General features: G+C 40.7%; 1 protein-coding gene across 2 annotated transcripts in view; it reads left to right on the top strand.

Annotated features, from left to right (window-relative positions):
- Window positions 1-13277, top strand: part of P4HA3 (prolyl 4-hydroxylase subunit alpha 3) — a 42047-nt gene extending 28770 nt beyond the window's left edge. The window contains exons 8-13 of one of the 2 annotated variants that reach the window (XM_041730654.1): window positions 593-657; window positions 2016-2175; window positions 5891-5953; window positions 10304-10372; window positions 11785-11881; window positions 12700-13277. In XM_041730654.1, coding sequence (XP_041586588.1) covers window positions 593-657; window positions 2016-2175; window positions 5891-5953; window positions 10304-10372; window positions 11785-11881; window positions 12700-12770 — 525 coding nt within the window. In that variant the 3' untranslated portion in view covers window positions 12771-13277. The remainder of the gene's footprint in view (window positions 1-592; window positions 658-2015; window positions 2176-5890; window positions 5954-10303; window positions 10373-11784; window positions 11882-12699) is intronic. The other variant, XM_041730655.1, reaches the window with a different exon arrangement.
- Window positions 13278-14114: the final 837 nt, after the last annotated feature.

Genomic DNA, 14114 nt, shown 5'->3' with positions numbered 1-14114 from the left:
TGCTTCTCCCTCTGCCTATGTCTCTGCCTCTCTCTCTCTCTCTCTGTGACTATCATAAAAAAAAAAAAAAAAAAAAAAAAATTGGGAAAATCTCTATCAAGTTCTTTAAAAAAAAAAAAAAAAAGGAAGGGCTTTGTTGGAATTGTTTAGGGGAGCAGGCTACCTCTGAGGATGGAGAGTTTCCTCATTGGAGGTGTTCATTTAATACGACAAACACTAAGTGCTTCCCACGGGCCAGATCCTGTGCCACTAGGATACAAAGATGAGTGAGAAACAGCCCTATTCTGACAGTATTCACAATCTCTGAGGCAAAAGGGTATCACTCTATTTCAGTTCAACAAACTTTTATTGAGTGCTTACTGTCTACCAGACATGACCCTAAAGGTTATTTTGAACTCAGATTTTTTGGTCACTTATATTTTGTTTTTGAGATCGAGGGCTGTCACTAAACTAGTAGCATGTGCAAAATATTTTAAATTAGGGAGGAACTGGCAATTGTTAGGTTTACATTGAAGATAGGGGCATGTCTATGAAAACAAAGTCCTTCCCTTCACATCATAACTTGTATTTTCTCTTACATCTACCATATCAGCTACAGAGATCTGTGGTGGCATCAGGGGAAAAGCAGTTGCCAGTGGAGTACCGCATCAGCAAAAGGTAAGAGGGGTCCTTCCTTGGCAGGAACTCTGGTCATACTTGCTGCCCGCCCTTGGGCAGGTGGTATAGCTGACTGACTGATGATCAGCAACGGCCACCTAGAAATGCTGCTAGTGAACCCTTAGTTCATGTTTATACCCCTACATTCTTGTTGAGAGGGAGAAATTTCTAGTCCTCTTACCCAAGGTCCTTTCACAGGTTGTTACAGGCTCTCAGGACTTACTAGGAGGCCCTTAGGGAAAGACTTGACAAAGTTTCTATGTTGGAAACCAGAAAATAAGTGTGTAGATGTCCTCCTAACCAGGATTGCTTTTCCAGAGAATTCAGTCCTGTTCCCATTTGGAGTTTGACTTTATGAGGTTCCATTCCTGTCTTCTGACTCACATTCAAAGCACGACTTGCCAACATTCAGGCAAGAAGGGTGGTGGCCAGAATCTCTGGACCTGATGGCTTCTAGAGAGGCAGATTCAGCTGAGAGAGCCCAGCTTTCTCCTCTCCCCTTAACCCCTGCCCTACCCCCCTGCAGCCCTTGATTTGTACTGTAAAGACAGGACTTATGATCAGTAAGAGGATGATCCCCATCGGAGCCATGGGAGACATTGACAACCTTGGGGAGAGGCCAGAACTCAGGATGAGTGGATAGTTTGTTGTCTGGGAAGTAAAGTGAATAGTGAAAGCTTTGATTTGGAATCATTTGGCTTAACTTCTTTGGTCTGGTATATTTAGGGACCTTTCATACTAGGAGCTATTCTCTAAACTTCGGAAGGTCTATATGGCCTTACTTCATTGCTTTTCTAACCTTTCTGACATTGTAGTGTCAAAGAGAAAATTTGACCTTCTACTTAGATTCATTGCTTTTAAGGGAGTAGGTGTATTCTCTTTACTTTTCAGGTAAAGAATTTGAGACCCTCACTGCCTCTTTTTTCCCTGCCATAACTCTGCACCCCTTCAAATTTTGGTTCTGTCTTCACAACTTCACTGGAGCTTGTCCTTCAAAGGTCTCCAGTGAACTTAGTCACCAAATCACTTTCCTGCCCACCAAACTTCACTGACTATTTACCACCCACAAAGATTAGTTTTATGACCACGGCATTCTTAGGTTTTTATAGCGTGTCCTGAACTTACTTCTCCAGCCTTGTCTCCCATCACTTCTTTCATAGACCAAATGCTCCCACATGTGTACATACTGTGTATTGTTACACCTCTGTGTCTGCTTATGCTGTGTCTTTAGGCTTCCTTCCTTCCTTCCTTCCTTCCTTCCTTCCTTCCTTCCTTCCAGCAATTGATACAACTCATCCATTCAGACACAGTCATACTGGCATCAGATCATTGATGCTACAACTTGTGGTGTGTTTTAGTGCCTGGCTGAAGGACACGGTTGACCCTCTACTGGTGACCCTTGACCACCGCATTGGTGCTCTTACAGGCCTTGATGTCCAGCCGCCCTACGCAGAGTATCTCCAGGTGGTGAATTACGGAATTGGTGGTCACTATGAGCCTCACTTTGACCATGCTACGGTAACTACAGGGTCAATGATCAATCTCCTGGGTTAGGGAACCAGGGTATTATTTATTTCTCTGAGGCAGAACCTTTATAATGCTCTCAGGGAATACCAAGTGAAATCTTAGAACGAAGCCTCTTGTTCCAGGAAGGTCTGAAAGCCTTGGTCTCAAGCTGAGTGCTGCTGACTCATTTCTTTTTGGGCCACCATTCCCCTTTCCAAAATTTGCTAGTGGGGAGAAGAATGTGGACTGTCATGGTGTCTTCTGTCTCACTTCTCTCTGGGATTTCTCAGTGAAGATTGTCATTTTCCTTTTCTCATGATCTAAACTGCCCATCTTTGCTGATGTGTATTCAGCAAATAAATTTTTTTTTTAGATTTCATTTATTTATTCATGAGAGACACACAGAGAGAGGCAGAGACACAGGTAGAGGGAGAAGCAGGCTCCACACAGGTATCCTGATATGGGACTTGATCCTGGGACCCAGGATCATGCCCTGAGCTGAAGGCAGACGCTCAACTGCTGAGCCATCCAGGCATTCCTCAGCAAATAATATTTGAGGATAAAAGATTTCCCCAGAGTTGATCTATAGATCCAACCCAACTTTATCAAAATTATAGGAAGCTTATTTTTATAGAAATTAATAAGCTGGGGGATCCCTGGGTGGCTCAGTGGTTTAGCGCCTGCCTTTAGCCCAGGGTGCGATCCTAGTAGTCCTGGGATCGAGTCCCGCGTCGGGCTCCCGGCATGGAGCCTGCTTCTCCCTCTGCCTGTGTCTCTACCTCTCTCTCTCTTTATGTCTATCACGAATAAATAAATAAAATCTTAAAAAGAAAATAAATTAATAAGCTGATCCTAAAATATATACAGAAATACAAAGGACTCAGGACAGCCAAAATTTTGAAAAAGAACAAAGTTGGAGGATACACACTACTTGATATCAAAATGTAATATAGAGCTACAGTAATCAGAGCTGTGTGGTCTTGATAGAAGGATAGACACATAGGTCAGTGGAACAGAACAAAGTCCAGAAATAAACACACATTTATTATGGTCATTTGATTTTTGACAAAGGTGCCAAGGAAATTCAATTAGGAAAAGATACTCTTTTCAACAAATGGTGGTGGGACAATTGTATATCTACTTGCAAAACAACAACTTTAGACCCTTACCTCACATCATATACAAAAATTAACACAGCACAATCCATAAAATAAAAATGATAAAATTGGATTTCATCAAAATTAAAATCATTTGCCTTTCAAAAACACCATTAGAAAATGAAGACAAGCCACTTACTAGGAGAAAACATTTGCAAATCCTGTATCTGACCAAGGACTTGTATTCAAAATATATAAAAAAACTTTTAATTCAATAATAAGACAACTCAGGGGCCCCTGGGTGGCTCAGTTGGTTAAATGTCTGACTTCAGCTCAAGTAGTGATCTCAGGGTTCTAGGATTGAGCCCTGGGTAGTTGACTCTGCACTTAGCAGGGAGTCTGCTTGTCCCTCTCCCTTTGCCCCTCCCCCTGCTTGAGCTCTCTCTCTCAAATAAATAAATAGATAAAATATTATTTTAAAAAAATATTTTTTATCTATCTATCTATCATCTATCTATCTATCTATCTATCTATCTATCTATCTATCTATCATCTATCTATCAAGTAGGCTCTACGCCCAATGTGTGGCTTGATTTCACAAGCTCGAGATCAAGCATTGTGTGCCTTATCTACTGAGCCAGCCAGGCATCCTATAACTCAATTTTTAAAAATGAGTTTATTTGAATTACTATTTTGAATAATGAAATAGGGGCACCTGGGTGGCTCAGTGGTTGAGCATCTGCCTTTGGCTTAAGTGATCCCAAGCCCTGGAATTGAGTCCCACATCAGGCTCCTCACAGGAAGCCTGCTTCTCCCTCTGCCTATGTCTCTGCCTCTCTTTCTGTGTCTCTCATGAATAAATAAAATCTTTTTAAAAATCTTAAAAAAAGAATGAAATATATTATTTAAATGGGTACTTCACCAAATAAGATAAATGAATGGGTAATAAGCACATGAAAACATGCTCAATGTCATTAGGGAAACAGAAATTAAAACGAGATAGCACCATATTTCTATTACAGTGGCTAAAATAAAAAAGATCATATCAAGTGTTGATGGAGATGTAGAAGAACCCAAACTTTCAGGCATTGCTAATTGAGAATGTGAAATGGTACAGCCACTTTGGAAAATAACTTGGCAATTTCTTTTTTTTTTTTTTTTTTAAGATTTTATTCATCTGAGAGAGAGAGAGCATGAGTGGGGTGGAGCTGCAGAGGGAAAGGGAGAAGCAGACTCCCCACTGAGCAGGGAGCCTGACAGGCTCAGTCCCAGGACCCTGAGATCAGGACCTGAGCCAAAGGCAGAAAAGCTTAACCAACTGAGCCACCTAGAGGCTCCTGTTTGGCAGGTTCTTAAAAAGTTAAATATACACCTACATATGATGCAGCCATTTCACTCCTAAGTATTTTACCCAAGAGAAAAAGAAATATATATCCATATAAACACTTGTACAAGAATGTTTATAACAGATTTATTGGTAATAGCTAAGAATTAAAAACAACCCAAGTGCTCATCAATAGGTGAATGGGTAAACAAAATTTTCTTTATCTACACAGTGGAATACTACTCAACAATAAAAAGGAATGAACTACTATTAATACATCCAACAATACAGATGAACCATTAAAACTCTATGCTAAGTCAGAGAAGCCAAACAAAAAAAGACTGCATATTTTATGATTCTGTTTATATTGAAACTTCTAGAAAAGGCAAGACTATAGAGACAGGAAGCACATCAGTGGTTGTCCAGGGTTGAGGGTAGGATAGCAACTGACCACAGACTAACATGAAACTTTTTAAGCTGAGGCAAGTGTTCTAAAATTGGATTGTGGGAGCGCTGCACAACTGTTAAAACTTACTAAAACTCACTGAAAAATACTCTTACAGTGGGTGAGTCTTATGATATGAAAATTATGTAAATTATGTCTCAGTTAAAATGTTCTGTGACAAAGGTAGGTCTCCTTAGCAAGTAATTGGGAACTCCAGTCTTATGACTTGGTGTTCCTATAAAATAATTATCTATAATAGTGTATCTACTAATTTCTTTATTTCACTGAACCTGAAATTAACTTCATATAGATAGTACTTTCACTACTGACAAGCAGTTGTCTGATTAGTAAGTTGACTCTTGAACACGGGCCAACCCCTTACACAGTCAAGAATCTGTATATAACTTTTGACTCCCCAAAATCTTAACTACTGATAGCCTACTGTTGACTAGAAGCCTTACCAATAACATAGTTGATTAACACATTTTGTTTGATATATGTTTTATATACTGTAATTTTACAATAAAGCTAGAGGAAAAAGTTATTAAGAAAATTATAAGGAAAACACATTTACAGTACTTATTGAAAAAAATCTGCATACTAGTGGACCTGCACAGTTCAAACTCATATTGCTCAAGGATCAACTGTATACAGTTCACTTAAATGAGTATCTAATAAATTAGTAAAAGAAAAAAAACTAACTGAGTACCTGTCAGCAAGGGTAGACACTCAACTAGGTATGGCTCAGGGCTATATCCCATCTGCAACATGCCTATTTTTCTCCCTATATTATGTTGGAATCCTGACTGTCGCTTAGGTGCCATATGCATAAAATAATGGTATGTTCTATTTTTGTTTCAGTCACCAACCAGCCCACTGTATAGAATGAAGTCTGGGAACCGAATTGCAACATTTATGATCTATGTGAGTCTTGCTTTGGAAGGATCAGGGCTTATTTAATGACATTATTTAATGATTTAATAAAAGCAGTATTTTATTTTATGCTTTTATTTTATGGTTTTCAAAGCAATATCAGACACTGATTTTATCTGATACTGCTCAAAAATCTGAGACTTTTGTGACTTTCAGACAGCATCTTTTTTAGGCACTATATGAGATAAAGAAATAAGAGTCAAGAGTTTTCTTTTGCCCACAGAGAGCTTACAGCACATAGACTTAAATATGTTATCATAGGCAGTGATTAGGATGGGAAGTAGGAGAAACCTGGGACCTGACCTACACAGGAAGAGGATGGGAGAGTCTCTCTTTGAGGCCCCATTGACTAGTTAGTGTTGGAAAGCACGGACCCATAGACAAGGTTGTGGAGCCATGAGGAGAAAGAGGAAAGAAAGAGAAATGAGACAGCTAAGATTACAGGAGAGAATAGAGAGGTCTACTGAGAAATTCAGTAAATGTTGCTGTCTTTTTTTGTTTTTTAAAGATTTTATTTATTTATTCATAGAGACAGAGAGAGAGAGGCAGAGACACAGGCAGAGGGATAAGCAGGTTCCATGCAGAGAGCCTGACATGGGACTCGATCCAGGGTCTCCAGGATCACGCCCTGGGCTGCAGGCGGTGCTAAACCGCTGCGCCACCAGGGCTACCCCAATGTTGCTGTCTTATATGTCATGAAAACTCTCTTTCCTATCTTCCCATATAATCTGCTGGAAAATCTGCATGATACCCCCTTAAATAAATTGGCTTCCTCTCCTAATTTCTGACCAGACTCTAGGAGTTGAACCTAGTGGCTATTTTTTTAAAAGATTTTTTATTTATTCAACACAGAGAGAGAGCAAGCACAAGCAGGGGGAGTAGCAGAGGGAGGGAGAAGCAGACTCCCCACTGAGCAGAAAGGCCACATGGGGCTCTATCCCAGGATCCTGGGATCACAACCCAGGCAGAAGGTAGATGCTTAACAGACTGAGCCACCCAGGTGTCCTGAACCTAGTGGCTATTATCTCACCTAACCCCTTCCCTGCAGATCATGTGGGTTTACTTCATTCTCTATGGACCAGTCATATTTCAGTCATCTGTCACTTAAATTGTAAGAGGAGTATTACTGTTAACTGAAGGGATAAACATGTTAATAGAAGAGCTCTACATAACATCCAAAGTTGAAGTGCTGGTTTCAGGCTCATTAGAATAGCACACCACCCACCCACCCACCCTCTGCCCCCCTCCAGCATTCTCTTTTCTCACTGCTGTGTTGTCTCCACAATGTAGCCAAGAAAAGACAACCAGAGACCACATTTTTTAAAAAAAGATTTTATTCATTTGACAGAGAGAGAGAGAGCACAAGCAGGGGAAGCAGGAGAGGGAGAAGCAGGCTCCCCACTAAGCAGGGAGTCCTATGCAGGGCTCCATCCTAGGACCTGGGATCATGACCTGAGCCAAAGGCAGTTGCTTAATCAACTGAGCCTCCCAGGCATCCCCAGAGACCACACTTTATGATCTGTAATGTTGGTGATTCCATCGTAGTTCTTCACATGACTCGGTTTTATATTTCCTGCAAAACCAGAAGGCTCCCACTTCCAGAGTCTGGCCTCTAGTGGTCATTCTGAGTGTTTTGATCAGCCATAGAGGCATGTCAGCTCTTCAGGCAGGGAGCATGTTTTACATCAGCAGCTGGTTGCATCTCTGGTTGATGACTTGAGATGGCATGGGAAGTCACAGGCAGTGAAGAATATTGGTATCAACCAAAGAATAGGACATCTGAGGGCCAGTGTCTCTCTGTTCTGTACCTTCCTAATATCTCCTACTGCTGGTTCCCTGGTTACCGAGGCCCAGTTACTATGATAAGGGTAGCGTGGATATAAGAGCCCTGCAATTTTAAATGGCAAAATGCAAGTGTGTGTATCTAAGTAAGTGTGTGTGAGTAAGTAAGTGTAGAGAGGGGTGAGTATATACACATGTATTCATGTACATTTAAGTTATAAGCATTTGTGACAGTGGAATGGGATGCACTTAAAGTTAGTTGGCCTAATTCCAGTTCTGCCACTTAATATGTGGCCTCAGCACAAATCACATCAATTCTTTGAACTTGTTTTCTTGTCCTGTGCCTCCTCATAGGGTTGTTGGGAGGATCTGATAAGATAATGTAAGGGGATGTCACTCTGTAAAGTTTTATCCAATAGGTTTCAATCACTGCATCCCACAAGCAGGTATAGGACCCCTTAAAGGGGCACTGGCATCGTGGTATCTAGTAAGTGCTAGGTTATCCCAATTCTTTCATCTTCAGGTTGGGGTAAAAATGGTTATAAACGTTTCTAATAACAAACATTAAGGTTTATGGAGAATCTGAGAGTAATATTGTAGGGAAAAAATAGTCTATAAGATATGTAGAGGACTGAGCTGAAATCAAATTAGTAATTTTTTGTTCCACCTGGAGATAAGATCAGTCCCAGTACAAAACAGTAGAATGTTTACTTCCACTCCACTCATCTTACAGTCCTACTCAGGATCTTCAGAGCACACAGGTCATACTCTCTTTTCAATTTGTTTGTTAAGTCATTCCTTCTCCCCATACTCCAAAACCACAGGTAAAGGAACACAGGAAAGTGCAAGTTCTCCCTGTATATCTTTCTTATACCCATAGCTGCTGACAACAGGGTTTAGAACAGAATTATCCTGTTAGTTACTTGAACACAGGAGCAAATTGTTGCTCTCATTGACTTTCCCAAGGGGCTACAGGGGGAGCCAAGAAATGCCAAAAAGTCACCACTGCCATTTCTAGGTTCTGAATCATCATGTCAATTCAGTTTCTTCTAACAAGTGCCAATGTCCTAACTCCTAATAGGTGAATGTGGTGAGATCCACAAATGCTCTGATACACAGGGTGAGGTAAGACTGGCACTGTCATGTTGCACTGTTGGTGAAAAAATAATTTAGCAGTATGTATCAAAAATACTCAATGTACGCATACACTCTTGACTCAATAATGGTCCAGACTCGTTCTTATGAGAACTGCGTAAAATGAAAAAATGATTTTACTCATTAAGAGTTGCTTATAATAGTAAATATTTGGAAATAACCTGAATGTTCAAGGGTATAGCATAAAGATTGTGAGCAGGAACTCTAGTTAGCAGTCTCTCATTTCAAATCAGGTTTAGTCACTAGAGTGATGTGACCTTTTGTAAAGTACTTAATCTTTCTGAGACTCAGTTTCCTCATCTGTAAAATATGAATTATAACAATAACAATTCTGACTTATAGGATTGTTGTGAGGAATAAGTGAGATAAGGATCTATAAGGATTAAGTATGATGTCTAGCATATAGTCAGTGCTGAATAAATAAATGCCAGTTACTAGTATGTAAGTTAGTATGTAAACAGTGCCTTTTTTCTTGATGATTAAGTAATATTTGTATTTTCCTGGGTTTAAAATTTTTTAATATATTTTTTGACAATAAAAAAACCTTCATATTAAGAAAACACATCTACAACTCTACAATATACCAGTGGTGAAACTCCGTAGCTGAGGTTATCTAGAGTAGGATGAGTGGTCTGGGAAACATGCCAAAGCTGCAATCAGAGGTTCCTACAATTTCAACTTTGAAAACTAGTTGTAATAAAAACAGTGTTTTGTAAGCCATGATCCATTAGTGGGCTGTGAAATTAATTTAGTGGATGTGGTCAGCATTTAAGAAATCTGAACTAGAACAGAATAAAATAAAATAAAATGGAAAATAACAAAGAGTATCTCCTGTAGTAAGAATGTTTTATGAAACTTTTATTTTGGGGGTATATGTCTTGGGTTGTGATATAAACTAGATTTCTTCCTGAGGGTCTCAAACTTTGAATCTACTTATTGTAGCCCTCAATAAGGATGTTAGTTGGAAGGATAAAGAAAGGGGGTTTCCTAAAGGCTGTCCTTGTATGGCACTGCAGACAAACACTGATATGCTAGGGAGTAGCCTCCCTTAATTCCTACATTGGGGGGTTATCTTTCAATAAGTATTTTGAAACTGGGAAACACAGTTAAGAATTCTATGTAGAGGGATCCCTGGTGGCGCAGCGGTTTGGCGCCTGCCTTTGGCCCAGGGAGTGATCCTGGAGACCCGGGATCAAATCCCACATCGGGCTCCCGGTGCATGGAGCCTGCTTCTCCCTCTGCCTGTGTCTCTGCCTCTCTCTCTCTCTCTCTCTGTGACTATCATAAATACATAAATAAAAAATAAAAAAAAAAAGAATTCTATGTAGAAATGACATCAGATGTCAAGTAAGGTAGAGTTGGGTAGTCAGGGGCTATTTCAACACTGGCTCTTTGGCATTGTAGCTGAGCTCTGTGGAAGCTGGAGGAGCCACTGCCTTCATCTATGCCAACTTTAGCGTGCCTGTGGTCAAGGTGAGTGGAGGTCTGGTCCCAGCACATGGTGGTAATAAGAATGCAGAACTAATACCTGAGCTTCTGTGCTGTCTGTGCTTGCAAGCTTATTCCTGGGAGGAGGGATGAAATATCTTTTCATTCCTCTCTGTGATTTCTCAAAATCAAAGATAATTCCTTAATTTGGATGACCACATGTTACTTGTGCCTCTATTTTTAAATTTTATTTTAAATTTAAAATTTATTTTAAATTTATGACTATTTATATTACAAGTAGATGATTACATGTCTGCCTTCTCTATTACAATAGAACTCAAAGATAAGAACTCTATTTTAGTGATCATTGGATCTTCCAGAACAACAGGTCCCCTTAGTCATTCATTCAGTAAACATTCAGGGCTGAAAGCATTGAGGGTACAGAGGAAAACTCGTGGTCCTTGTCCTCCAAGAGCTCGCAGAGAAGTTAACAGGCAGTGACTACATACTGAAATAAGAGCTATGAGATTAGGTGAGGCACAGAGGAGGGCCATGTGATAAGAGGATTCATTCTCCTCTAGTTTCAGATCAGTAAAGCTCCCTCACAGCCTTTACCTAATTTGGGAATGAAATGAAGATATATAAATAACATCATGCCTATAAAACACTTAGCACAGTGCCAGGTACATCTTAAGTGTTGCCTAAGTAAATGCAGGAATCTTTGAGTACTCAGGAGACTGTTGTCTCTTTGAGACTTGGTAATGTGTATGCTTGTCAGTGTATCCTAGAAAGCTCTTCATTACGTTGGGCTTTGACTATTTCTAATAGCCAAGGTTAACCTAAGTCTATAGGGGTTGTATAGGGGGGAACAAAAAACCTGTGCATAGGGCAAAAAAGGACACACCAGGATTTGAAGTAAAAAACACTTGGGTTTGAGTCTCGAGTTTGTTCCTTCTTAGTTGCGTTACTCACAGCTCCAAAGCCTCAACTTCCCTGCTGGTAAATTGGGGAGTATGATAAAGCCTGCTTCCTGGGCGTATTATTAGTAAGTGCCTGAGGAAGGTTAAGCATCTGAATTAAGTTCTTCCTTATAAGGAATTTTTTGTTCCACTTTATGGTTTTTGCTGAGTGCCTCTCCTCGGTGATCCAATGACAGCACGTGTTCACCTTCCTCCTGGCACTTGCCACACTGTCTCGTCCTGCTTGGTTTTTAGGTCTGTCTCTCCTATAAGACTGTGGGCTTCTGAGAGCAGAATTGGCCCTCAATAAATGCTGCATGTATGAATGAATGGGAGAATGGCAACTTATACCATTTTGTGCATGCTTTGCCCCCAACCTGCATGGGCAGTTTTCATGTTTAACGATGTGCATGCGTTTGTCCTTAGTCATTGTCATGTACTTCCGAAGGACTGAAATTCTGGGCTGATTCTCTCTGGGGTGGGCCATTTTGTTTTTAGAATGCAGCTCTGTTTTGGTGGAATCTGCATAGGAGTGGTGAAGGGGATGGTGACACACTTCATGCTGGCTGTCCTGTCCTGGTGGGAGATAAGTGGGGTAAGGCCTGCCTTTCGAGGCATCAGAATGGGTGAGGGGTTCAGAGGAAAGTGAAACAGGGGGTAGATGGAAAATAGTATAGCTCTGTAATTCCAAAAGCTTCATTATAGTGCCACCCTATACTGATATGATCAGATTGTAGGTTAGTTGGCCCCAACAGATTGGAAGCCTTTAAGGGCAGAGATCCTCTCACAGAGCAGATGTCAGTGAAAGCTTACTGACCTGGTCAGATAGGCCTTGATTCCTGAGTGCAGCTGACAAGGAAAACGGTCATAAGTTCCAGTCATCTAAGCCAAGGAAAGAACCATTAAGCCATCCTGTGTCCCATCTAGTGCCTCCCCATGAAGAGATGGTCAAACAAGGAAGAAACAAATAGATAAATAAGCAGCAGATGTATTCATGTCATATTTGGGCCCAAAAGCATTTAGATCTGAAGACAAAAAAAGTAGATGAGAGATGCTCCTGCTGAGATCGACATTACCAAGAGAAGCCATCCCTTATTTTTCATTGCACCAGGGGGAGGGTGGACTTTAAGGAAATACATGAATGAAGAGTGAGTGACCTTAGTATCTAAGGTTTAAAGATTAGTCTATAGTAGACAGGACCTATCAGAGACTTTTTCTAGGGGACAGTGTCTTCTTTGCTATTTATCTTTGCCAATAGCAACATCTTGTAGTCTGTAGCAGGGCTGAGACTAGGGTGAGGCAAAGGAGTTGCCCAGGATACAGAGTGTAAGTGGCTTTTGCGTGATCCTGTGGGTGAGCGTTGCTGCTGTCTGCTCTGTTGAGACTGTTTTCTTCTTCCCTGTTCTCTCCCAGTGGCCAACAAGTGGATACATGAGTATGGACAGGAATTCCGCAGACCCTGTAGCTCAAGGCCTGAAGACTAAGGTGTCGGCAGAGAGAAGCTGGTAGAGTCCTGTGGCTTTCCAGAGAAGCCAGAAGCCAAAGGCTACCCTAGGAGAGGAGAAAGAAGAACTACCTTCTGGAAGAGGGCCTTGTCAGCATTGCTTGTTCCTTGTAAAAAGGAAGTGGTCTATACCAGGGAACACCTGAGATTTTATATTGTTTCACCTCAAACCATCAGAGTAGAATGGATGGGCAATACACAGAAAGGAGCAAGAAGGCCAGAAGGAGAAGTTTCTGGGGCTGACACTCTATGATAGAAACAGGATATAATCAACAGTCCCTGGGGTTTGGTCCTTGGGGTTTTTGCCTCTTTGAGCCTCTACCACAGGGACCCAAAAGTGGCAATAAGGATAACTGTAGGAGAGGGGTAGCCTAACTCCCATGGCTTTTTGCCTTTCTCCTCAATGACTTGTCCTGAAGACTGAGCAGGGACTATCTCTGTAAAAGGAGTGTACCTCATATGATTTTTTTTTCAAGCAGGATGAAACTTTTTATTATTATTTTTTTTAATACAGCCATTAAAAAATGTTTACAAGTCATTTTTCACAATCAAGAATATTCTTACATTATAACATTGAATAAAAAATATATATATGTAAAATTGTATTTATGCTATAATCTCAACTTGGCTCACCTCCCACCATTCCTCTTTCAGTACTTTCCAGACACATGACATTCTTTCTATTCCTAAAATCACCATGCTTATTGCCATTAGCATTGTCCCCACTTCCAGGTCTTTGCATTTGCTCCTTCCTCAAATTACCCTCATGGCCAAGCTCTTCCCATCATCGCACTCTGGCCTCACTAGAGACCTAACTCTTCCCTGACCATCCAACTTGCCAGCCATTTTCTTTCACGTTAACTGATTTTTATTTTCTTCAATAACATGTTTATCAAATTGAAATTATTCTAGTCATTTAATTGTAGTCAGTTGTCATCCCTGCAGGGTGAGAGCTTAAAGGGCCTCACTATACTTTGTACGTGCTTCTATGATAGTCCCTCGTTGCACTGAATTTCAATATTTGTTTATTTGCCTGGCTGTGTGCACTAGACTCTGCACTCCTTCTTCCTCTTGGTATCCCCAAAAGAAGATCTAGTTCAAATAAGCAGGCACTGAGCAAATATTTTTGGTTAAATGAATAAAAAGGCATCTTTTGAGCTGTGCTTTGGAGGCCTGGTAGAATTTTTTATAGGTAGAGTCTAATGAGAAGTATTTCCCAGCAGAAGGACCAGCATGAGCTAAGGCTGTATTGATAAGTGACTGTAATGTTTGAGCACTTGTGCAGAGCACATTCCAGGCAACTTGGCTCAGGTTCCTCAACAGA

The sequence above is a fragment of the Vulpes lagopus genome, chromosome 15, assembly GCF_018345385.1.
Source record: "Vulpes lagopus strain Blue_001 chromosome 15, ASM1834538v1, whole genome shotgun sequence".
NCBI classification, from domain to species: Eukaryota; Metazoa; Chordata; class Mammalia; order Carnivora; family Canidae; genus Vulpes; species Vulpes lagopus.
Note: the sequence above shows the minus strand (reverse complement) of the source record. Positions and strands in the feature narration are given on the sequence as shown.